Source organism: Salvelinus alpinus, chromosome 6 (assembly GCF_045679555.1).
Source record: "Salvelinus alpinus chromosome 6, SLU_Salpinus.1, whole genome shotgun sequence".
Classification (NCBI taxonomy): domain Eukaryota; kingdom Metazoa; phylum Chordata; class Actinopteri; order Salmoniformes; family Salmonidae; genus Salvelinus; species Salvelinus alpinus.
In genome coordinates, this window is record NC_092091.1 from 26,289,012 (window position 1) to 26,315,659 (window position 26,648).

The window sequence follows — 26,648 nt, forward strand, 5'->3', positions numbered from 1 at the left end:
TTCTATCATTTGAATATAGTTTATTATTTATATACACTAACCCTAAAATAGTCCTAGATATAACAAACATGTAGCAAATCTAGTTTTTCTATTTTATTGGCTTCAATATGGAACTATTCAACGCACTGCATGTTCGAGCCATGGATTTGGACATTGCCCAAACGTTATAATAACATTAGCCTACCATCGCTATTGACCATCGCATGTTAGTGACTACCACGTGAAAGGTAAACAAACAGGAAAATAGCCTAGGCTACAAGCGAATTCAGAACCAAGGACAGCGATAGGAATTCCCGCGATTTGACAGTTGTGTCAAAATGATGAAGGAAACTATAAGCAGTGTATTATAAAACACACACATATATATTTATTTCTACGAAACATGACCCACCAAGCCGCGACCCACCAACCCGCTCGCTTAACTTCTTTGGGATAGGGGGCGGTATTTTGACGTCCGGATGAAAAGCGTGCCCAAAGTAAACTGTTTGCTACTCAGGCCCAGAAGCGAGGATATGCATATAATTAGATTTGGATAGAAAACACTCCAGTTTCTAAAACTGTATATATAATAATGTCTGTGAGTATAACAGAACTGAAATGGCAGGCGAAACCCCGAGGACAAATCATCTCAACCCCCCCCCACAAAAAATAATTCTACCACTGACTGATCCTACCACTCCACGCAATCCTACCATTGCGTGGAGCCCCAGATCGAGGGAGATTATCAGTGGTCTTGTATGTCTTCCATTTCCTAATAATTGCTCCCACAGTTGATTTCTTCAAACCAAGCTGCTTACCTATTGCAGATTCAGTCTTCCCAGCCTGGTGCAGGTCTACAATTTTGTTTCTGGTGTCCTTTGACAGCTCTTTGGTCTTGGCCATAGTGGAGTTTGGAGTGTGACTGTTTGAGGTTGTGGACAGGTGTCTTTTATACTGATAACAAGTTCAAACAGGTGCCATTAATACATGTAACGAGTGGAGGACAGAGGAGCCTCTTAAAGAAGAAGTTACAGGTCTGTGAGAGCCAGAAATCTTGCTTGTTTGTAGGTGACCAAATACTTATTTTCCACCATAATTTGCAAATAAACTCATTAAAAATCCTACAATGTGATTTTCTGGATTTTTTATAATGAAAATTACAGGCCTCTCTCATCTTTTTAAGTGGGAGAACTTGCACAATTGGTGGCTGACTAAATACTTTGCCTCACTGTAGTCATTTAGTTAAAAATGTATCACTGTACCAATTTGGCCACATTTGGACACCTGGGTGACTACATGCTCAATGTCATGTAGCGCACTCATTCCTGAAGATATCATTCTAAAACTTTTTTCAAATAGTGTTGCCCTCCTCTGTTCTGCATTGAAATTATCCCCAGCATCATATCTGAATGTTTGGCTGTTCTTGTTCAGTTGAAAGATGATGCAACAACAAAAAACAGAAAACGTATGTTTATTTCCTTGTATTTTCTTCTACCAGATCTACGGTGGTAGAAATTTCAGAGTGTTTCCTTTCAAATGATACCAATAATATGCATATCCTTGCTTCTGGACCTGAGCTACAGACAGTTAGATTTGGGTATGTCTTCAGGCGGAAATTGAGAGAAGGGGGGGTATCACAAAGAAGTTAACGCGGCCCTTAAGTTTAACTTGGTAGTTACCTAAGTAAGTGGCTGAATTAATAAGGTGACGCGGCATCATATTGTGTTAGTATTTGAGTAGTCAAAACCCTTTGGATGAGTTCTGTACAGCTGCCACTGCAGCTTGATTTCCTTGCACTTTTTCTCCTCTCTGTTCTGGGCCTGTCTGCTCCTCCCCATCTTTTATGAGCAGAGCAGGCAGGCAGGCCTGTTGCCCTAGCAACTCCACACAGACACAGCGTGTACACAGTACTGTTCTTCCTTCAGACAAGCATAAGGCAAAACTTTGTACATGTGCATAATGTCTTTCGTTCACATTCATTTGTAAATGTTCAAAAATGACATTTGGTAACTCCTACCTCCATATGTATAACTTTATGAGCTGGATTGCCTGACTTTACAATTAGTTTGCACTCGTTAGCATATTTAGCTAGCAGCCTCCATGGAAATTCGCTATTACTTGTGCTAATTTTGCACAATGGTGTTTCTGGCGCCCCTTTGTGTACTAAACCGGTAACACCATAAATCCCGGGATGAGAGAAGGACGGTATGACGATATGGAAATATGCATTCCACCCAACCCTAGCATCTACCATATCACACACTGAATAATGCAACAATACACAAGCATTTCAATGGTTATTTCCTTGTCCATACACTCATAAGTTTAGCTATAAGACAAACAGCCAAAGGGGCATAGCTGCTAGCTAGCTTACGTTAGCTAACATAATTTTCTCAAATAGCAAAAATTTAAGTTCAAGAACGGTTATCAAAGATTTTTTATAACTAACCCAGGATAGAGCACAGGCTGTTTCCAGTGGGAACAAATTAGTCAATAGAAGCAAGGAGGGGGGCAGAGCCAAGCCCGAGCTAGCGAGATCCTATTGGCGCGTTCTAGGATGTATTTGCATATTTCCATTAGGGAACGCCTACTCTGAAGTGCACGTGTGCAATAACTCAATTCGCCCTTGCACTCCTTCTAAAGAACACAAAGCATAGTTCACTCTAACATATTATAGTTTTGGGAACAGAAAACTTTTGAGATAAAATGTATCATCGGTGAGAACATTTGCATAATGTCGACCAAAATCCATCTCACTCCATCTTCTCCCACTGGCGCCACTGGGCTTCCTCTCATTACCATATTTGGTAGTGAGTGGAAACGCCAACCGGATGCTTCACACTTATACATCCTGTGAAATCCTGGCTCATTGTTCTATCTGTGATGTTATCATACAGAGTCATTCATATTATACAGAGCTAGATAGCAAACTAAACAAAATGTCTGCATTATCCTCACATACATAACTTGCAAGCTAAGTTACATTGTCTCACGTCAGATGGCGTCACTCCCCGACGCTTGTCCCTCCACCGTGTAGGCAGAATCAACGCGCTCTCTGATGTAAGACAATGGCTATGTTAGCTAGCTAGTTAGTTGAATGCTAATGTCAGCCAATAATACAATTGCTAGATTGCCTTTTGGCATCCAGTGGAACAAACCTAGCTTAATTTCATCAATATCATGCAAATGATTACATGAAAAAAAGCTAATTGCAACTGAAAAAGTAGTTAATTCACTATGGAGTTGATGCTTGTGTTTTGCTCACTTTTGCATTGAAATAAATGACGTGTTTTGATATTCCCTTAAAGCTAGAGTCAATTTCAGATTAACCGTCTTTTACTGCAATTTAACAAGTCTCTAATATAAGGAAAATGCCTATACATTTCATCAGTTTCAAAAACATTGCTCTGCTATTACGATTTACAATGTATGAGTGTTGGGCTGAAAGAGACAATTATGTTTACACTGCCCTGCGTTGAGGGGGGGGCAACACTCGGGCAAGTGCCGTGCGCGACCTCCGGAGGTAGCATTTGAAATTACTTTTTTACATTACAATAATGTCTCTTGACAATCGATACCGCTCAAGAATATCTCGAGAAAACCTCCTTAACGCTTGTCAATGTGAAACGCCTGAGGAGACCTCTGCTTGAACTCTCTGGTCCAAATGGTGACATACTGTACTAATGCATTTGACTAATATAGGCCCACTGAGCCTACGAATGTGTCAAAATAGTTAAATATTTAGCAATGAGATTGTACATGTAGTCAAGTGATTTAGCAAGTCATTGCGCTTTCTAATGTTTGAGAAACAGATGAGCACTAGGAGTGACAAGTTCACCTCACAGCAGAGACAGGGTCTGGAATTTACAGGATGTGGTTTCAGATTCCTAAGGTTATTAATCACTATCTTACATTACCCACTCATGATAATTTGTTCTCCTGATTTGTGACATTATCACTTCACATTTCCCTCAATCCCGACAGGCATGTGTAATTATCACAACCAGTGACTGTTATGGAGACAGATGGCTTGTCAAGGTGCCAATTCTGACAGAAAATGACTTACTTTTCTTATAATGAACAGAAACATTCTAAATATGCCAAATTGAAAAGCTATTCAAGAAGAGAACTGTTGAATTAAAAGACTGACCCATAAAGGCCATTTTCATTATTTAAGAATCAAATTGTATGGTATGCTAATTTAATAACAGATTTTCTGTTCACAGCAAAAGCTGTCATATTTGCTTTGCATCTACGAAGACAATAGCAAGGCATTCAACTGAGCTTCTCCCCATGAAAACCTGTTAGTCAATTATTCATACATCTCTAAATGAAGCATATTACTGTAGCATCCAGTCTGGTCACACAGGACATACAGCTTGGTGACATGTGCACATAGCGTACATTCCACTTGTTTCTTATTGGTCTTAAAGATTTTTCTGAAAGGGTAGGCATCCAATGAGAACCTAATGGGAATCACAGTTACAGACAGAAGTGTCAACACTCATCGGCTCACGTACAGTTACCCCCTGGCTGTGTGCAAAACACTAATGATGATTCCCGTGACTGAGATGCTGTAACAAAACTAAATCAACCACTGAAAGGTCACTAAACTAGTATTGTTACAACACCGTGGGAGTCTAACTCATCATCTGATGTGACAGAGTCGAGGAATGAGAAAGACAGTCAACCAGCCAGCCAGCCAGGCCTAGTGCTGCTGAAGAACATGAGACAATCTCCAGTTTTAATCTACTATAAAACACTGCTACAGATGCCTTTCATCTCAGAAACAGAAACCACCGTGTGACCATTTCATTCTCTAAATCTATATCCCATCAACAAGAGTGAAAGGTCTAAAGACAAGTCAGTGAGAGAGAATGTGTACTGGTATTCAAAGACATCTCGCAGCGACAAGTTTACGCTAAGTATTGAGCACATTGGACTGAGCTTGATGACGCGTCATCTCTTCCGGACTGCTGATTAATGAGAGGTTAATACAGTACAAAGAAACAAGGTATGGAGTCATTTGTAATCACTAACAACACAAACTGTATGCCTGAGAAAGCATGGTCTAGTGTAGTCAGCTTAGGAGGACTACCTAAAGAATGCATTTCTTTGGTTATTGGATGTTGAGCAAATATCTGCTAAAGTGAGAGAATGGTTAAATAAATCCATTCATTGTGACAGAAAAGAGAGCGTTCATGAGGTCAGGTGAATGTCTTTGACACAGAGGGACCCCCGCCATACTGTCCCCACATTCCTGTCCTCACATGAAAGAATACCGCCTCTGTTTCACTGCTTTCTTCTCAGAGTGAAGTTTGTTTGTCAAGTTTCTATTGGATTAAAGCAGCAATAGACAGAGAAGGGTGAAAGAGAGAAGAGTTTGTATCCTGCTCCCATTGTTACGATCTTAGGCACAGTAAACTAAAACAAAATGGGAGGGAAATGAATTGTGCTTTCGCTCCCCTGACCCAGATAAAGGGCCTCTCAGAGTATGTATTCTTTGCCTTGTCCCTAAGTGGAGCTGGTGGCAGTCACAATGCATTCCGATTTGTCTCAGCATGTCCCCATTTAGCTCCCGGACAAACTATGGCATAATTATAAGAGATCGGCTCAAATGGCACAATAATTGGCTCCCTCTTGGCCTCCTGTGATGAAACAAATCATGGTATATTTCAGTGGCCATGGCCTAATAATGGCTTACATTTCAAACATCTACTCCCACTTAACTCTGTTCCTCTGTGTGCTTTCAGAGTTCCTCTCATACATACTTCATCCTTGATGTCCTCTTGCTGCTGAGCTGTGAAGATTTCCATTGCACCCATTAGCCTCATCATCAACTCATCCACTGTCGTGTTGCCTTGAAAGAATAGTAAAAAATAAAAAATAAAAAAAAGACATTTAAGAAATACAATTTTAAAATGTCTTTTGTGGTAGAAAAGTATTCACACAAATACATTACTATTTCAGCATTATCAGAGGGTCACAAAGTAATTTGGTTGAACATATAGAGCTCTCCAAGACGTATTTTCAACCAGAATGTGATTTTTCAACCCATTGATATTGTTGAGATTTATGCAGTCATTACCTTGAATAACATTTAAAACTTCATTTGATGTCCTCTTTCCCATGACAATAAGGAGGAGGGGGAACTGATCTGTCTTGTATGTCCGAATCGTCTGTGCCACCACACTGCCAAAGTGCCTCGTGCACATAGTGAGTAGTCTGGGAAAGGAAAAGACGGGACAGACATTTTCCCACATGAACAGCACTTGAATGAGGTACACCGCTCACAGCAGTAAAGGAAACCTCCACCCAAAAACTATTTTGGTATTTGTTTCATTAGTCCATTGTTGACGTAGTCCCAAAATATCTTGCTTATCAGCACTCAAGTTAAGATATGAAATCATCCATGTACGATGCATTTTGCATCAAATGTTTTGCTTGTCGGCACTCAAGCTTTCAAGATATGAAATCATCCCTATACAGGGTTGACTATGTCAACAATGGACTAATGAAACAAATACCAAAAGTTAGTTTTTGGGTGGAGGTTTCCATTAAGGACTTTAAAACCAATTCTGCCTTATCTTCCAGGAGAGGTCCCTGTCTAAATAAGCCAGGCAGACAAATTAGTATTCCCCACCAGTGGTGATGAATTGATAGGGCAGAGAGGATTTCTTATTCCATTACAAAGACAGAACTTTAAATTAACATTTCACAAGAATGAAAAGGGTAGCAGGCAGGCCCTCGAAGCTCACTGTAAATGTCATAATATTAATGAATCGCTATAGACTGAATGCAAATATAGATTCGCTTTTTCACTCGCCTTTTAATAAGATCCACTTTAATAACTGGCTGGTAAAATAGAGGAGTAATGGAATGGGTGGAATATGAGGTCAGAGAGGAGAGGGATGGAGTGAGTGGTCTGGGCGTGGTTGCTACTCATTAATCATGAATTCAAAGTTGAGAGAGCTAGTTGCATTACTTTTCAAACTGTGCAATGGAACAACGGTGGCTCAATGCTTAACCATGGGAAGCATGAGCACCAATCTCCATCAGCATTCCAGGAAAAACAAGGTAATTTCAACCACAATCCTTAACCCCAACATTACTCTAACCCTAAGTCAACACCAAATAGCTCATGTAGTTGCTCATGAGTTCTGACGATGCGGCTGACTCGTCTTTTGTCCATTCTACTGTGGTTAAGGAGAGGGGTTCTCCCCCTGACACAGTGAAGTTAAGATGATGTCCATGTCCTGTCCTTGTCCCTGCTCTAGAGGACCCTGAAAAGGCCTAACCATGGCCAGGCCAAAAGAATGGAAAGGGGTAATTCTAACCTGTCACCAAGGACTTGGGAACAATCATCAGGGCCTTCAGAGAAACCCAATCTTAATTCCCTTAAACAACAACCTCCTTTTGTTCCAATCAATCAAACACCCCAGGAGTCAAACCAAAACAGTAAAAACCTGTTTCAAGGAACCAACTATGTAATCGGACACAATACAGCCTTTTTTTCTTTCTTTTTTTACACCTACCATACACGACTAATGCTTGATTTTTTTTACTCTTGAGTTTGTAAACCAAAAGCTAAGAAAAGGTTTCTACATATGATGCACAATAACAAGTACTGACAGAGCATCATATATGAAGGATGAAAATTGTGTCGTCTCAGGCTAGGAAGTAAGGATTAGGAGTGTGTTAACGATGCATCTTTCCTACAACGGCTGAAGATAACATGCGTTTCCCAAAACACCATGCAGACAGAATGTTAGCTAAGTGCGTCGTTGAGGCTTGTGTCAGTACTGATAGGATCTAAATAAAATGCAGCGCTGCTCTCGTATCAGCTTTCTCCATTCAAATTTTACCTTAACATTAGAATTATTCCACAATACTGACGACAGATCAGCTCCTAGAGATGTCTCAAATATTGAGGTGGTTTATTCTAATGCTTAGTAAAAATCCAGATTTGGCACATCATTGCGCACCTTGTTACACATCATGAAATATATTGAAGATAAAATGACCAACAGTAGCCTAAAATTAGCAAAATATAACTCAACTGAATTAACATGACATTTTAATATGACTTATTTATATAGGCGTATGTAGCTATTTATGCACTCATCTCGGTTTTTATTTGAAGCATCTTTTTCATCCTTCACTTGTTTAACAAATGCAAAAGAAAATGGCAACTTTGTATTTGTAGTCACATTAGTTCTTAAGTCATTGATGACGCCATCCCAGAAATGACCGTACGTACATATCCCAACCAGAAGCACTGGATTACAGAAAACATACGCACTGAGCTGAAGGCAAGCGCTTAAACTTTCAAGGAGCGGAACACTAATCTGGACGCTTATAAGAAATCCCACCACGACCTTCGACTAGCCATCAAACAAGCATAGCATCTATACAGGACTATGATCGAATCCTACTATGCCAGCTCTAACGCTCGTCGGATGTGGCAGGGCTTGCAAACGATCACAAGGTGAAACCAAGCCGCGAGCTGCCCAGTGACGAGAGCTAAACGCCTTCTATGCTCGCTTCAAGGCAGGCAACACTGAAGCATGCATGAGAGCACCAGCTGTTCTGAACAACTGTGTGATCTCACTCTCTGTAGCCAACAAGAGTAAGTAAGGTAAGACCTTTAAATAGGTTAACATTCACAAGGGCTCAGGGCAGGACAGATTACCAGGACAGGTACTCAGAGCATGCACTGACCAGCTGCCAAGTTTCTTCAATGACATTTTCAACCTCTCCCCGACACAGTCTGTAATACCTACATGTTTCAAGCAGACCAGCAGACCCTGTGCCCAAGAATGCCAAGGTAACCTGCCTAAATGACTACAGCCCCGTAGTACTCACATCTGTGGCCATGAAACACTTTCAAAGGCTGGTCATGGCTCACATCAACACCATCATCCTGGACACACTCCAATTTGGAAACCGCCCCAAAAGATCCACAGATGATGCAATCTCTACTTCACTCCACACTGCCCTATCCCACCTGGACAAGAGGAACACCTACGTGAGAATGCTGTTCATTCACTACAGCTCAGCGTTCAACACCATAGTGCCCTCTAAGCTCATCACTAAAGGCAGGACCGTGGGACTGAACACCTCTAGGGTTGGGCGGTATCCAGATTTTCATACCATTTCTGTACCATACCAGGGTATAAGGTATTACCGTATATGCAATAAAGGGGCAGAATTTTTGCTCAAAACTATTTAGGCAACAGGGATCTTGATCCAGGAGGGGATTGAATGGATCTTCTGTAACCAATAAGCTTGATCTTGACATCTAGTCCCTTAGCTAACAAATTAGCAAACCAAATGCATAGCTGGAGCCCTGAGCTGGATATCATTTACAGTGGGGAGAACAAGTATTTGATACACTGCCGATTTTGCAGGTTTTCCTACTTACAAAGCATGTAGAGGTCTGTAATTTTTATCATAGGTACACTTCAACTATGAGAGACGGAATCTAAAACAAAAATCCAGAAAATCACATTGTATGATTTTTAAGTAATTAATTTGCATTTTATTGCATGACATAAGTATTTGATACATCAGAAAAGCAGTACTTAATATTTGGTACAGAAACCTTTGTTTGCAATTACAGAGATCATACGTTTCCTGTAGTTCTTGACTAGGTTTGCACACACTGCAGCAGGGATTTTGGCCCACTCCTCCCTACAGATCTTCTCCAGATCCTTCAGGTTTCGGGGCTGTCGCTGGGCAATACGGAGTTTCAGCTCCCTCCAAAGATTTTCTATTGGGTTCAGGTCTGGAGACTGGCTAGGCCACTCCAGGACCTTGAGATGCTTCTTACGGAGCCACTCCTTAGTTGCCATGGCTGTGTGCTTCGTGTCGTTGTCATGCTGGAAGACCCAGCCACGACCCATCTTCAATGCTCTTACTGAGGGAAGGAGGTTGTTGGCCAAGATCTCGCGATACATGGCCCCATCCATCCTCCCCTCAATACGGTGCAGTCGTCCTGTCCCCTTTGCAGAAAAGCATCCCCAAAGAATGATGTTTCCACCTCCATGCTTCACGGTTGGGATGGTGTTCTTGGGGTTGTACTCATACTTCTTCTTCCTCCAAACACGGCGAGTGGAGTTAGACCAAAAAGCTCTATTTTTGTCTCATCAGACCACATGACCTTCTCCCATTCCTCCTCTGGATCATCCAGATGGTCATTGGCAAACTTCAGACAGGCCTGGACATGCACTGGCTTAAGCAGGGGGACCTTGCGTGCGCTGCAGGATTTTAATCCATGACGGCGTAGTGTGTTACTAATGGTTTTCTTTGAGACTGTGGTCCCAGCTCTCTTCAGGTCATTGACCAGGTCCTGCCGTGTAGTTCTGGGCTGATCCCTCACCTTCCTCATGATCATTGATGCCCCACGAGGTGAAATCTTGCATGGAGCCCCAGACCGAGGGTGATTGACCGTCATCTTGAACTTCTTCCATTTTCTAATAATTGCGCCAACAGTTGTTTCCTTCTCACCAAGCTGCTTGCCTATTGTCCTGTAGCCCATCCCAGCCTTGTGCAGGTCTACAATTTATCCCTGATGTCCTTACACAGCTCTCTGGTCTTGGCCATTGTGGAGAGGTTGGAATCTGTTTGATTGTGTGTGGACAGGTGTCTTTTATACAGGTAACGAGTTCAAACAGGTGCAGTTAATACAGGTAATGAGTGGAGAACAGGAGGGCTTCTTAAAGAAAAACTAACAGGTCTGTGAGAGCCGGAATTCTTACTGGTTGGTAGGTGATCAAATACTTATGTCATGCAATAAAATGCAAATTCATTATTTAAAAATCATACAATGTGATTTTCTGGATTTTTGTTTTAGATTCCGTCTCTCACAGTTGAAGTGTACCTATGATAAAAATTACAGACCTCTACATGCTTTGTAAGTAGGAAAACCTGCAAAATCGGCAGTGTATCAAATACTTGTTCTCCCCACTGTATTTGACACATCTTAGATTTTCTGTAGTTCTACTGAACGTATAGTTATAAGCAGTGGCGTAGCACGCACACCAACAGCCGCTGCAAGGCGGGGGTGCCCTCACACCAAAATAAAAAAGATTTTTGTATTGAAAATCATACCATGGTATACCCTATAAAACGGTAGATCGCCCAAGTGTACCTTGGATGTGTTGTGGCCAAAGCAACATTACTGCTTCAAGTGCGAGTGCAGCTATTCGCATACCATAAATGTCATAATGTATAGACAAACAAAATAAGGATAACAATTCTAACTATACAGGAGCTTCTCATCTAAACCATATTGCATATAGTGTTGCACAGTTTCTTAATTAATGCAATAATTCACAAGTGTGTGGATATTTTGAAATCCTTTCATTTTCAATTTGGCTCACAGAGAAAATAAATGCGGTCTTCTGGTAATTCTTACAGGGACATGTGGTGCCTTTACCTTGTACCACTCAGAGGGGGGTATGTGGGGATGGCCACCTAATCATACCCAGCTTCCAATTGGCTCATTCATCCCCCTCTCCCCTGTAACTACTCGCCAAGTCATTGCTGAAACATAAGGTGATGGCGGCGGATGAATGCCGCAACACTGGGCCTCAGGACCTCGTCACGGAATTTTGCCATCGATAAAATGCAATTGTGTTCTTTGTCCGTAGCTTACAGTATGCCTGCCCATACCATAACCCCACCATGGTGCACTCTGTTCACAACGTTGATGTCAGCAAACCGCTCGCCCACATGACGCCATACTTCTGTCTGGTACAGTTAACCAGGATTCATCTGTGAAGAGCACACTTCTCCAGCGTACCAGTGGGCATCAAAGGTGTACATTTGCCCACTGAAATCTGTTACAACACCGAACTGCAGTCAGGTCAAGACCCTGGTGAGGACGACAAGCATGCAGATGAGCTTCCCTGAGATGGTTTGACAGTTTGTGCAGAAAGTCTTTGGTTGTACGAACCCACAGTTTAATCAGTTGTCCGGGTGGCTGGTCTCAGACCATCCCGCAGGTGAAGAAGCCGGAAGTGGAGGTCCTGGGCTACCACGGTTACACGTGGTCTGCGGTTGTGAGGCCGGTTGGACGTACGGTCAAATTCTATAAAACCACGTTGGCGGCAGCTTATGGTAGCGAAAGTAACATTAAATTAAATTGTGTTGTGTGACAAAACTGCACATTTTAGAGTGGCCTTTTATTGTAACCAGCACAAGGTGCACGTGTGAAATGATCATGCTGTTTAATCAGTTTCTTGATATGCCACACCTGTCAGGTAGATGGATTATCTTGTCATAGGAGAAATGCTCACTTACAGGGATGTAAACAGATTTGTGCACAACAATGAGAAATAATATTTGTGTGCGTATGGAACATTTCTAGGATCTTTTATTTCAGCTCAGGAAACATGGGACCAACGTTTTACATGCTGCGTTTATATTTTTGTTCTGTGTAGGTGGCGTCATCAAAGTAGTGTAAAGAGGCTCTAAATCAGCTCACTCTATCTCTGCACAAAATGTTCATGTTTCCTTGGACTGTAAGGTTCACATCTTTACATCAGTCATGCGTGAGATCTTGAGAGACTGCTGCCACCCCACCCCACCCCAGTGAGCAGCCAACAAGCTCTCCAGGTGTGCTTTAGTCAATCACGTGGAATAGGAACCGGACGCTACTCACACAAAACACACTTTCTGTGCAGACGTGTTGAATGGAAAATTGAATTTCTCCGGATATTCTCTTGTTTTGAATACACAGAGCTTATGAAGAAGTCGGATGACTGCACGATAACCTTCACTGGTAATGTGCTGAATAATGAGTTCAATTCCATTTTTGATCAGTACAGCACCATACGATGCATTAAAATAGACGAGATGTGGTATGAAAGTGGGCAGTCAAAACACACAACAGAATCAAAAGCAAAACAAACATAGATAACAATCTGAAAGATGTCGTTTGAGTACATTTATTCATAAATAAGTTCAATATTTGCTGTGTATGAGGTTCAGTGTCCATGTGGTATTTCAGAGACATTTCCCATGGGTGACAATTGGCATGTTTTCAGCAGATCTAGCCTTATGCATAATAATTAATACCTAAACTTAGAGGAGGACTGTGGTAATACAGAGGCAACCTAACTGGCTCATTTTACGCTATGAGGCCCTAGAAATTAGGATACCTTCTTAATAGTTAGTCACTGCGACTCATGCCCATCATCAGTGACTCAGGATTAACCTAAAAGTTTCAAGTGTTAATGTCACAGTGAAATGCATTTCTTGCAAGCTCCAAACCCAACAAAGCAATAATCATTATCAATGTAGCAAAAAAAATAACATTAGGCAGAACAAAAACATACGAGAAATAAAAATAAGAACACGAGAAGTAAGACGCTATTATACAGGGTCAGATCCAATACCATATTTACAATGAGCAGGGATACTGGTGCAGAGATGAGTGCGTGAGAACGTGGGGAAAACAGCTCCAGATGTTGCTTGCCTTTAATCTGCAATAAAAAGGCTCAGCTGGGAGCAAAAAGCAAGAAGCAAAGGGAGAAAAGGATATTCCTTCCCTCATTCTGTACCCTAAAGGAAATAAAAAAGGAGTGAGGTCAGTGTCTGAGCCTCACCCCCGGTCTTTCGTAAACGCCTCCTACCAGGGGGTGGGCTTAGCCCTGAAGTCTAGTGGAAGGAAAATCTAGGGCCTGCCGCGGAGCAAGAGGCTGCTGCTGTGCCCCAATCAAACCTCCATCTGGCTACCGGCCGGGCCCTCACTCCTCCTCCCCACAGCAGACACATCACACCTAGGCCGCTACCTCATTCTCCCCCTTGACTAGGAGAGGAGGAGAGCAAGGCCAGGGAGAGGCCAGCCTGGCTTTGGGGTCAAGAGTGGAGGGCTTGAGAGTGTAGTTGGGTAATGCTAAGCACAAGGAGTCACATACTGGAACAGCCACGGCCTAGGTGGAAATAAGGAGTTGGAATCTGCTGTGAATCAGAAACTAACTGTTGTAAAGTTACGGAGGAGAGATAAAGTTGTTGTCATGTTGATAAGACAACTCCCTCAGCCTTGGGTAAATAGATATGGTCTCCCAGGCAACGCAGACTTCATGTGAGCTTCATTTCGAACTGACCCTCCATTGAGGCAGATTAGTTAAGATTGCCCAATTGGGGCCTCATACTGCAAACACAAGTGCTTTTGTTAGCACACATCCCCCTTCCCGATGAAGAGGGGCTTGAGTTAAAGAGAAGGTGGTGCGGAGTTGGCGACTGGGGGCTGAATATTATCCACTTCTCAGACTCTCTAATATTCAGTCTGTTCTCCAGTAGTGGATTCCTGAGATGTGATGAGGGCATATACTTAGACATACCTGGCTTTGTTAGCTTCTTTAGTGACATCCCAGGCCCATGTGATGAAGTTCTGGCTCAGATAGGACACTATGGAGTCTGCACACATCATCTGGGAGCAGAAGACGTTGCCGAGCACACTCTCGTCGTTGTGAAGGTAGATTGCCAGCAGTTTTCTCTGTGGAAACGGACAGCAGAGGTATTTCATTAGAGGTGTGAGGATTTAGAAGCCAATGAGTTAATGACCAGCCAGACCCTGAAACACAGAGGCTTCACCCAACACAGCACTGGGAAGGGGAGACAAGTGTCCTTGCTCAGAGTCTGGTTATATTATCATTGAAGGGAGAGGTTTTAATACAGCTTTCGCGCGTCGTTCGACAGGAGACCGCGAGTAAAGAGACTGCTTTCACAGACAACAAGGCCAAACCAGTCAAACGCAAAACACAAAAACAAATGAACAGGGAGTAAATAAAACGGCCAATGAGAAAACAAAAACAGAGAAATCACTTTATTTTACACCAAATGCCATTGGCCTTCTCAGGTTAACAGCAGGAGCGGACAATATTGACAATGCTCTAAATCCATGGATAGACACCATATGAGCCACAGATTCTCAAGACTCACTGACAACTCATTAAAAAACAAACACAGCCACAAACAAAAGGTTCTCTTGGATGATGTAGGAAATAAAGCCCTCTAAATTACAGAACACTCACTCAAATTTCTTTCTAACCCCCTATGTTCCTTACAACACTCGAAGGAGCTAAATTCTCAGGAGCTGCTGTATATACCAAAAGCAAAATCCACACAGGCAGAAAAGTGAGGGAAAGTAAAAAGAAAGTTGTGCTATATTGTGGCCTGTGTAGAAAAGGAGTGGGAGAGCACTGCTGTGTTTGCTCAGCGATTAGAGGTTTAGAATAAGCTCCCTGGTTCCTAGCGGGAAGGAGCTTGGGGCTAATTCAGTGGCCCAATTGAACGCCCTGAAAAGATTAAACACTCATGCTGAGAAGACAAGCAAATGCAGCCTTGAGGAGTTTTTTTTTTTTTCTCACAAAAGACGAAATGAGACACGCACACACTCATTATCTTATACATACGTGCACATAGGCGCATGGACACGCACACACACTCGTCCCTCTGCAACTTATAGAAAGTGCTAAGTCTCCGGAGAACATTTTCACAAACCGTAGTTTCAAAAACATACATTATGTAAAGAAAAGGGAAAAGCCCTCTTCTCTAATAACACCCAATCACAAACTTCGTCATTTTACTTAAACGGTCTTCTCTAACTGTTCCCCATCTTCTTTCACGTTTCATCTTTTGTAGTGCATTTCTAAGCAGGGACAAATCGCCTGTAAAACTAAATTACTAGGTTCAACCCGAGCTAGAAAGTGACCCAAAAGCCGCTGGTGTGAATCATCCCACCTGTTCACCATACAGAGAAGGGGAAGAGGAGGAGAGTGAAGAAGCTTGAGAAAACCGATCCGTTCTGTGAGCCAGACTGTAGGGATTTTCACACAGCACCCTGTCAGTGTTCACTCTGTCTGTTCCTCTTCTAGTGTAGACTAGAGCCATGTGAACCAGGTAGCCGTTGGCCAGGAGCTGGCAAGCAGAATGGGCTCGGCTCACATACGGCTGGTTTTTTGTGTCCGGCCTGGACCATATGATTATCTGCAACATGAGTAGGAATTCTCCCACACAGGTGCTCCACTGGGGGCTGAAGAGTGACAACTGGCAGATGAAGACCAGTCTGTGAACAAAATGTAGAACCTAACTCATCTTTAACCACGTCACACAGACACGGATTGTTATGAGAATGCAACATGACACCAGTGGAGAAAAAAACCCATTTGTTTTGTTTTACAAATGAGTTTCTGTAGTATGGGTCATTAGAGGATAAGGTAAAAATACACCTGCCTGATAACTGTGGCCCTTGATAAACACACTACCATATCTCATTTGTGACAGCCAGCCAGTTTATGTACTTGTGTTGTGGGAGGACATTTTTAATTATATCCAGTGTTGAGGAGCGGAGGAAACGGGTGAAAGTGATCATCCACAGCAGCCTCAAGAAAAGCAAACACTTCAAAATGAAGACCTCAAATTACTGCTCCCCTGACCCCACACACTGAGAACACACATTCAGATCAACGCTTTAACAGATGGTAGGTACATGATTGAACCGATTGAAAAGACAGGATTTTTGTATTAATAGCTATATATAGTCTAACCACTTCTGATTTTATGTTTTTTGTTTTTATTTAGGCGCAATAACTAGTCAAAAATGGAGTGAATACAAAACAATAGCATTCAATTGTAGAATTGCATTAAAATAATAGTCTTTACACAGTTGAAACTAATAGTCTAAATATTCAGCTGGGCTTCAGTTCACCTGACTGGAACTGTTCTAGTAGAAGCCAATTAAAATATTAAAAGCCACTAAAATGATCACTTTCAACAGAGCAGGGAGGGATGGATGAAAATATGTTTATCCATTTCCCTACCTGGTATCGATTTCTCCTCTCTCCCCCTCATTGCTCTTTTGCTAAACTACGGGGGATTTAAGAGGATACTTGAGTGTGATAAAACCCTCACCCCGGCACTGCTATGAATTTTGATGTGTGTCTTTGTGTGAGTGAGAGCAGGGTTACTCCGATTAACCACACCGTTAAGGGGATTTAAGAAGAGCCTTGGCAGTGATGGGTGGCCTGTCTGAAGAGCCTTACTGCTGATCCCCTGGAGGGCTCAGCAGCCCAAAGCATTTTCATTAAGGCTGGATTGAGGCGCATCTCCCCCTCCAGAAACACTTCATCAAATGTAGTGTTTTACTTAGTGATTAGCCCGGCAGCCTTTGAGACTGAGCAAAATCTCTCCACTGCCCCCCTTCTCCTGAAATGTGCACCATTCCAATATCCACTTAATGAACAACTAGTTGCAATGACAAGAAGGGAGCGATTTAGACCAATTTTGTCAAGAGAACGGTGGTGGTGGTGGTTGGGGAGGGGAGGTTTCGGTATAGTTGACAGCCAATGGTCACATCAGTGGGAGTCAAATGTGTGTGCGTTTCTCCAGTCTCATCTCCTCCAGGCAGAGAGCTGGGGGTCAGCTGCATGTGTCCCTTCATATTGGTTTATTTTCATTGACACAATGTACAGTCTCCGGCTGCACCACAGAGAGGATATCCACAGCGAGTGGGCCATATTGCACTGGCTTAGCGAAGAGGATATCAGCTGGGAGACAGGCAAGACGCCAACCGAGCCTCTGCCTCATGGTCCAAAACCCCCCAAACATCTTGCTGTGTTCTCCCATTCTAATAAGACAGTAATCCACACAAGCTGTCAGTTGATACAACCCTCGTTAAAAAGACAAAGCAGAAATATGAAGAAAAATTGTGGGCTAAAAATAAAGCGGCAGCTGTCGTGAAACAAATTTTATGAGCTTTATGAGAGGAATCAAATGGTGGCTCTTTTTGAACAAACACTCCAACTTTTTATTTCAAAAACCTTCCAAACATGTAAAAAATAAATAAGCATTGACAACGGCCGTATAGTATCATGTCCTGTAAACCTGTAAATCATACTACCGAGACAGTCTCCTCCTGTATTGTTACTTACATCTCTGGGTTTGCCATAGAAGGCCTCTTGAGATGCAGCCTCCAAAGTCCCAATGAAGAACACTGGATGACATTCTCCATACCTGCAGCAAACACAAAAAGGAGATAGATCAATAAGCAAGAATGCATAAACTTCCACATCTTTTGAGAAGCATAGACCCCTTTCGATGCTAACAATAAAACAATACTAAAAACCTACCTTGTGGTAAATTCAGCAGTAAAGTGCAGTAAGGCATCAACTTCATTTTCAGTGTTCTCTGGCACTGCAGAGAGTAAAAAAGCATTAGCTTAATAACAGATTGATAAACAATAAATCAAGCTTTTTGAATCGAGTGGCAGCATCACACTCAGTGAGGTACGTACTCAAGGGGGCTTTCCGACAGCCTGTAGAAGTCCCCATTCCGAACATCTCTGATTCGTCCACTCCAAATTCAGATGCATCCTCAAAGTCATCCCCTTCGCTGTCACTTACCATGTGAACATCTGCGCACTGTACAAACACATTCACTTCAGTATTGTTGACCTATCAAAACACAATAGAAAATGTAAAAGCAGGCCAAATAAACTCTGTGTGTGTGTGTGTGTGTGTCTCTCTCTCTACCTCTTCTGTTGGCTCCTGGGTGTTGGCTGGTGAGGACCTTCGACACACACCGAGGTGATGGCAGGGGTAGCTGATTCCAGAGGCAGCTAGTGTCATCTAGGGATAGAAATCACTGAGATCAGGAAAAAAATTGACAATAAAAAATCTGAATAAACTTTATCTATTCATTCCAAGTTTAACCTTTAAAATACACAGAACAAAAATAAAACGCAACATGTAAAGTGTTCAAAATAAAAAAAAATATCATAAATATTCCATGCGCACAAAAAGCTTTTCTCTTAAACTTTTCGCACACATTTGTTTACATCCTTGAACATTTCTCCTTTGCCAAGATGATCCATCCACCTGACATAAAGATGTTTAAACAGCATGATCATTACACAGGTGCACCTTGTGCTGGGGACAATAGAATGCCCTATAAAATGTGCAGTTTCGTAACACAATGCAACAGATTTCTGAAGTTGAGGGTGCAATTTGCCTGATTTCCTTATATGAACTGTAATTAAGTCAAATCTTTGAAATTGTTGCATGTTGCGTTTATACAATACATGACCAAAAGTATGTGGACACCTGCTCGTCGAACGTCTCATTACAAAATCATGACCTGCTATAACAGCCTCCAGGTATCTGGTAAGGCTTTCCGCTAGATGTTGGAACATTGCTGTAGGGACATACTTCCATTCAGCCACTAGTGCATTAGTGAGGTCGGACATTGATTTTGGGCAATTAGGACTGGCTTGCAGTTGGCGTTCCAATTCATCCATAAGGTTTTCGATGGGGTTGAGGACAGGGCTCTGTAAAGGCCAGTCAAGTTCTTCCATACCGATCTCAACAAACCATTATTAAAATAAAATAAAAACAATGTAAACCTTTAACTAGGCAAGTCAGTTAAGAGCAAATTCTTATTTACAATGACGGCCTACCGGGGAACAGTGCCTTGTTCAGGGGAAAAACGACAGATTTTTACCTTGTCAGCTCGGGGATTTGGTTACTGGCCCAACGCTCTAACCACTAGGCTACCTGCCGCCCCAAAAGGCCGTTCCCATACCCGGAGTTGAACCCAGGCCGCCTGTGTGAAAACCAGGAATCCTAACCGGTATGGACCGTGCTTTGTGCACAGGGGGGGATTGTCATGCTGAAACAGGAAAGGGTTTTCCCCAAAATGTTGCCACAAAATTGGAAGCACAGAATCATCTAGAAATTCATTGTATGCTGTAGCATTAAGATTTCCCTTCACTGGAAATAAGGGGCCTGGCCTGAACCACAAAAAACAGCCACAGACCATTATTCCTCCTCCACATAACTTTAAAGTTAGCACTATGCATACGGGCAGGTAGCGTTCTTCTGGCATCCGCCAAACACAGATTCGTCCATCAGACTATCAGATGGTGAAGCGTGATTCATCACTCCAGGGAATGCGTTTCCACTGCTCCAGAGTCCAAAGGTGGCAAGCTTTACACCACTCCAGCCAACGCTTGGCACTGCGCATGGTGATCGTAGGCTTGTGTGCGGCTGCTCGGCCATACAAATCCATTTTCCGAAGCTCCTGACGAACAGTTATTGTGCTCATGTTGCTTCCAGAGGCAGTTTGGAACTTGGTAGTGAGATTTTACGAACTGACTTGTTGGAAAGGTGGCATCCTATGACGGTGCCACGTTGAAAGTCACTGAGCTCTTCAGTAAGGCCATTCTACTGCCAATGTTTGTCTATGGAGATTGCATGGCCATGCACTCGGTTTTATACAGCGGTCAGCAACGGGTGTGGCTGAAATAGCAGAATCCACTAAGGGGTGTCCACATACTTTATTTATTTCAGTATAAATATACAGTGGGGTCTGAAATGATTGACACCGTTGATAAAAAGGAGCAAAAATGGCTGTATAAAATAACCAATTCAAATACTGAGAATGTGCAAATAGTATGGGTAACCGTTTGATTAGTTGTTCAGGAGTCTTATGGCTTGGGGGTAGAAGCCTCATGGATCTAGACTTGGCGCTCCGGTACCGCTTGCAGTGAGGTAGCAGAGAGAACAGTCCGACTAGGGTGGCTGAAGTCTTTGACAATTGTTAGGGCCTTCCTCTGACACCGCCTGGTATAGAGTTCCTGGATGGCAGTGATGTACTGGGCCGTACGCACTACCCTTTGTAGTGCCTTGCAGTTGGAGGCCAAGCAGTTGCCATACCAGGCAGTGATGCAACCAGTCAGGATGCTCTCGCTGGTGCAGCTGTAGAACCTTTTGAAGATCTGAGGACCCATGCCAAATCTTTTCAGTCTCCTGAAGGGCTTTGTCGTGCCCTCTTCACGACTGTCTTAGTGTGTTTGGACCATGATAGTTTGTTGGTGATGTGGACACCAAGGAACTTGAAGCTTGACAGCCCCGTCGATGTGAATGGGGGTGTACTCGGTGCTCCTTTTTTCCTGTGGTCCACAGTCATCTAGGGAGAGGTCATAATCCTGGCACCACAAGGCCAGGTCTCTGACCACCTCCCTATAGGCTGTCTCATCGTTGTCATGATCAGGCCTACCACTGTTGTCATAGGCACACTTCATAATGGTGTCGGAGTCGTGCCTGGCCATGCAGTCATGAGTGAACAGGGAGTTACAGGAGGGGACTGAGCATGCATCCCTGAGGGGCTCCCGTGTTGAGGATCAGCGTGGCAGATGTGTTTGTTACCTACCCTTACCACCTGGGGGCAGCCCATCAGGAAGTCCAGGATCCAGCTGCAGAGGGAGGTGTTTAGTCCCAGGGTCCTCAGCTTAGTGATAAGCTTTGCGGGCACCATGATGTTGAACGCTGCACTGAAGTCAATGAATAGCATTCTCACATAGGTGTTCCTTTTGTCCAGGTGGGAAAAGGCAGCGTGGAGTGCAAAAGAGATTGTGTCATCTGTGGCTCTGTTGGGGCACTATGCAAATTGGAGTGGGTCTAGGGTTTCTGGGATAATGGTGTTGATGTGAGCCATGACCAGCCTCAAAGCACTTCATGACTACCAACCTGAGTGCTACGTGGTAGTTATTTAGGCAGGTTACCTTCGCTTTCTTGGGCACAGGGACTATGGTGGTCTGCTTGAAACATGTTGGCATTACAGACTCAGACAGGGAGAGGTTGAAAATGTCAGTGACGACACCTGCCAGTTGGTCAGCGCATGCTTGGAGTACACGTCCTGGTAATCCGTCTGGCCCTGAGGCCTGGTAAATGTTGACCTGTTTAAAAGGTCTTACTCACATCGGCTGCGGAGAGGGTGATCACACAGTCGTCTGGAACAGCTGATGATCTCATGCATGCTTCACTGTTGCTTACCTTGAAGCGAGCATAGAAGTAATTTAGCTTGTCTGGTAGGCTTGATGCACTGGGCAGATCGCGGCTGTGCTTCCCTGTGTAGTCTGTAATAGTTTGCAAGCCCTGCCACATCGGACGAGCGTCGACGCCGGTATAGTACGATTCAATCTTATATACAGTAATTTTTTGGTCATCTTTATCAAGGGTGTCAATTTCGGACCCCACTGAAAGGAGGAGTCAAGGGAGAAATAGATCCAAGTTCAGCAATCACAGATAAACCATTTAGATTTGCTGATATCGTTAGAAGAAAGCAAAGTTTATCCAGCCTGTTATGGGTAATATATATATTCATGGTTTATGGACAACCTTCTAACTATAGACACGGTAAATGTCACCTACTACAGCGGAGGGACTCGTTAAAGACTGTCTATACGGCTGAACCCCAAGGGATAGGGTAGAGGCTAAGGAAAGTGATGGGACCCCAGTACCCATGTGTTGTCCCGATCTAAGAATTTTGACTTCGATACCTATACCAGGTTTAGTATCACGATATGCGACACCATCCGGATGCTCGATACCAAAATGATACCACAGCCCCAAAAATAATATTAGCCAAAGTCACAGAATGGCACTTGATCCAGACAGATCTTGAGTTCAATATCATCAAGATTTTGCATCAAGATGCATTATTAATGAATCAATTATACAGTAAATTGACAGTTAACAAATCTAAATGCATAACAGTAATAATTTATTTCAATGGTAAATCCTACTGATAAACTGGGTAAATCTAGATGTAGCCGAGGCCTATTCATAATACAGGTGAATGTATATTCAATAGGAGTGTGTGCATGCATTGAGTTATTGAGCTTGTTTTGGCTGATTTCATTGGGCTACATTTGGGACTTATTTTATTGATCAACAACATTTGCAAGAAGAAGCAATCTCTCCCTTTATAAAAATGTGTGCAGTCTAAGACCTATGACATCATTCACACACAGTCAGTTCGAGGCTAGAGCAAATATTATCTTGACAGAGATGAGGTGGGGAGAGGAAATGAATAAATCACTTTTTTGTGACAATAAGCAATATTTAGTTTTATGGTTTGCATATCACAAACAATAATTAATGTTAGCTTCAGCTGTAAGGTAGCAAGGAAAGTTACCAGGTTGCTTCCAGCTTTGTAGGCTATCTTCTTGCATTGTAAACAGGGCCGGGTTAAAGCAGGGGCTTACCAGGGCTGAAGCCCCTGGGCCCAGGCCCGTGGGAGGACCAAGGGGCAGCACAAAAAAACAAGTACAAAAACCTTATAAAAGTCAATATAAACTGTATATATTATCTATATAAAAATGTGTGCGGTCTCATTAAGACACACAATGTCATTCCCACACAGTCAGTTCAATTCACCTGGTCAGTCTTTGTCATGGAAAGAGCAGGTGTTTGCTCCAAATGTTTGCACCATGCCAAAAAAAAAAACTCTAGTGTGGAAATTGTAAAAACGCCTCCGCTCAACTGTAGCCTATGACACAAGGCAAACGTTATGATGGCTTTATTATAAAGGGGATTCTTCTTCAACAGTAAATTTACCACGCATCGAATTGCATCTTGGTGCACAGATTTGTTTACAGAAAATGATGGTGTGCCAGAAAGGGGGGCATGAGACCTATTAAGAAAACAAAGACCCTATGATTTCTTAATCCGGCTCGGATTGTAAAGTTTCTAGACCGTAACGAACATTGTTTTGTGAACAGTAACTAACAATTTAAACAAATCTACATGCCATGTTGCATTATTTAAGTGTGTTAACTTCTATGCAGCAAACTTCTATGCAGCAGACTCCCAGTGCAGTGATTTCTCAGGACAGGCTAGAGGTAGCAGTAAGTGGAGCAGGCACGGTGCGTTATAATAAGGGGAATTCGGCTGCGCTGATTGACTTGATCCTCTCTCAAAATCAGTAGACGACGTGAAACACATGACAGAAGTACCTAAAGTAACAAATTGGAAAACCAAAACGTTTTTTGTGTTCAAGTATCAAAAAGGTACAGAAGTTTCAGTATACTGTGCAACACTAGCAGCCATCTTTTTACCTGTGTTGCTCACTAACCCACCCTCTGATAAAGGGATGATCACAGTAATAAATCAATACTGCATGTGTTAAAAGGCTTTCATTATTTCATTTTTAAGTATGACAGTCTAAAACAGAGGTGAGCGCATGTAAGGCAGATCTGAATCTGACCACAACGAAAAACCATCACTGACAATATCAAAGATCATGAATAAAAGCATTATCAGAAACAATCGCTACTCAGCAATACTGTGTTTTAGTCTGTTCATAATCAACATTAGCAAACCAAGTCATCACTCATTGACTGTAGTTCATTAATACTGTAAAAATGTATTGACCTACTCGTTCACCTCTTGAGAAACTCGTGGCATTAACTGGAGGTTTAAACAGAATGCTGTGATTGACACACTGACAGATAAAAGGGAGAGTCCCTGGCAGTCAACAGCAGGGGGTAGCAATCTTTGCTATTGTCAGGTGCTATAGCCAACAAAGACCAGCTGGTAATTGTTGAATCAGGAGCCAATTCCATGCAACGGCAATTGAGTTTCAAAAGCAGAGTGACTGCTGGAGTTTTCCCACATCTCTTTTAAAGTGATTCAGACAGAAAATAGCGTAACCGTTAGTCCTTGGCCACCACATGCTTTTCTGGCTTATAAAAACAACATATCAAAATATCATAGAGAGCCATCAGTCATTTGAGAATTTACTGTTAATTACTTCTGGCGCTAGAAATAAGGTTCTCTTGACCATTGTACTACAAATTCCCACTCGCTAAACGGCTAAGCAAAAAACACCAGAAACACAGTATTCCCTTGACAAATAAATCATGAGCAATATCCTGCCATGGTCCATACCCATTTCCCTGCTGTGCAGCACAGGGCCAGGGGACGAAGCAGTCGAAGTCATTCGTCTTCTAGTCATGGCCTTCCTATGTGGCCTTGTGAGTTCCACGGCCCACACATACTGACATGACAGATAGTGTTTGTCTTTCACAACTAATTAAAAGCAAAATGTACATTACAGAAGAGGCCTAGGCTGAGACAACTAAAGAGCACTGGAACACCTAGGAAGAAAACCTAGCATAATTGCCTTAAATTGTTCATGTAACAAAAATCTACCCACACTAATTCTTTAGCGGGTTAAATATCCTTGTATAATCAAATAAAACGTTATCTGTCACATGCTTCCTAAACTACAGGTGTAGACTTACAGTGAAACGCTTACTTACGCGTCCTTTTCCAAAAATATGGAGTTAAAGATAAAAATTACAACATCAAAAAAATAAACAGTGACACGAGGAATAAATATACAGTAAATAACTAATAACAATAACGAGTCAAAATAACAAGCTATATACAGGGAGTACCAGTACCGATGTGCAGGGGTACAAGGTAATGGACGTAGCTATATACATATACAGTGGGGAGAACAAGTATTTGATACACTGCCGATTTTGCAGGTTTTCCTACTTACAAAGCATGTAGAGGTCTGTCATTTTTATCATAGGTACACTTCAACTGTGAGAGACGGAATCTAAAACAAAAGTCCAGAAAATCACATTGTATGATTTTTAAGTAATTAATTTGCATTTTATTGCATGACATAAGTATTTGATCACCTACCAACCAGTAAGAATTCCGGCTCTCACAGACCTGTTAGTTTTTCTTTAAGAAGCCCTCCTGTTCTCCACTCATTACCTGTATTAACTGCACCTGTTTGAACTCGTTACCTGTATAAAAGACACCTGTCCACACACTCAATCAAACAGACTCCAACCTCTCCACAATGGCCAAGACCAGAGAGCTGTGTAAGGACATCAGGGATAAATTGTAGACCTGTACAAGGCTGGGATGGGCTACAGGACAATAGGCAAGCAGCTTGATGAGAAGGCAACAACTGTTGGCACAATTATTAGAAAATGGAAGAAGTTCAAGATGACGGTCAATCACCCTCGGTCTGGGGCTCCATGCAAGATCTCACCTCGTGGGGAATCAATGATCATGAGGAATGTGAGGGATCAGCCCAGAACTACACGGCAGGACCTGGTCAATGACCTGAAGAGAGCTGGGACCACAGTCTCAAAGAAAACCATTAGTAACACACTACGCCGTCATGGATTAAAATCCTGCAGCGCACGCAAGGTCCCCCTGCTCAAGCCAGCGCATGTCCAGGCCCGTCTGAAGTTTGCCAATGACCATCTGGATGATCCAGAGGAGGAATGGGAGAAGGTCATGTGGTCTGATGAGACAAAAATAGAGCTTTTTGCTCTAAACTCCACTCGCCGTGTTTGGAGGAATAGAAGGATGAGTACAACCCCAAGAACACCATCCCAACCGTGAAGCATGGAGGTGGAAACATCATTCTTTGGGGATGCTTTTCTGCAAAGGGGACAGGACGACTGCACCGTATTGAGGGGAGGATGGATGGGGCCATGTATCGCGAGATCTACACCAACAACCTCCTTCCCTCAGTAAGAGCATTGAAGATGGGTCGTGGCTGGGTCTTCCAGCATGACAACGACCCGAAACACACAGCCAGGGCAACTAAGGAGTGGCTCCGTAAGAAGCATCTCAAGGTCCTGGAGTGGCCTAGCCAGTCTCCAGACCTGAACCCAATAGAAAATCTTTGGAGGGAGCCGAAAGTCCGTATTGCCCAGCGACAGCCCCGAAACCTGAAGGATCTGGAGAAGGTCTGTATGGAGGAGTGGGCCAAAATCCCTGCTGCAGTGTGTGCAAACCTGGTCAAGAACTACAGGAAACGTATGATCTCTGTAATTGCAAACT

General features: G+C 42.8%; 1 protein-coding gene across 2 annotated transcripts in view; it reads right to left on the reverse strand.

Moving 5' to 3' along the window:
* Nucleotides 1–26,648, reverse strand: part of LOC139578455 (FAS-associated factor 1-like) — an 89,213-nt gene that overhangs the window by 17,729 nt on the left and 44,836 nt on the right. Inside the window, exons 9-15 of one of the 2 annotated variants that reach the window (XM_071406058.1) lie at nucleotides 18,522–18,617; nucleotides 18,284–18,443; nucleotides 18,120–18,183; nucleotides 17,922–18,003; nucleotides 14,331–14,485; nucleotides 6,068–6,204; nucleotides 5,751–5,839 (exon numbers count right to left, since the gene is read on the reverse strand). In XM_071406058.1, coding sequence (XP_071262159.1) covers nucleotides 5,751–5,839; nucleotides 6,068–6,204; nucleotides 14,331–14,485; nucleotides 17,922–18,003; nucleotides 18,120–18,183; nucleotides 18,284–18,443; nucleotides 18,522–18,617 — 783 coding nt within the window. The remainder of the gene's footprint in view (nucleotides 1–5,750; nucleotides 5,840–6,067; nucleotides 6,205–14,330; nucleotides 14,486–17,921; nucleotides 18,004–18,119; nucleotides 18,184–18,283; nucleotides 18,444–18,521; nucleotides 18,618–26,648) is intronic. The other variant, XM_071406059.1, reaches the window with a different exon arrangement.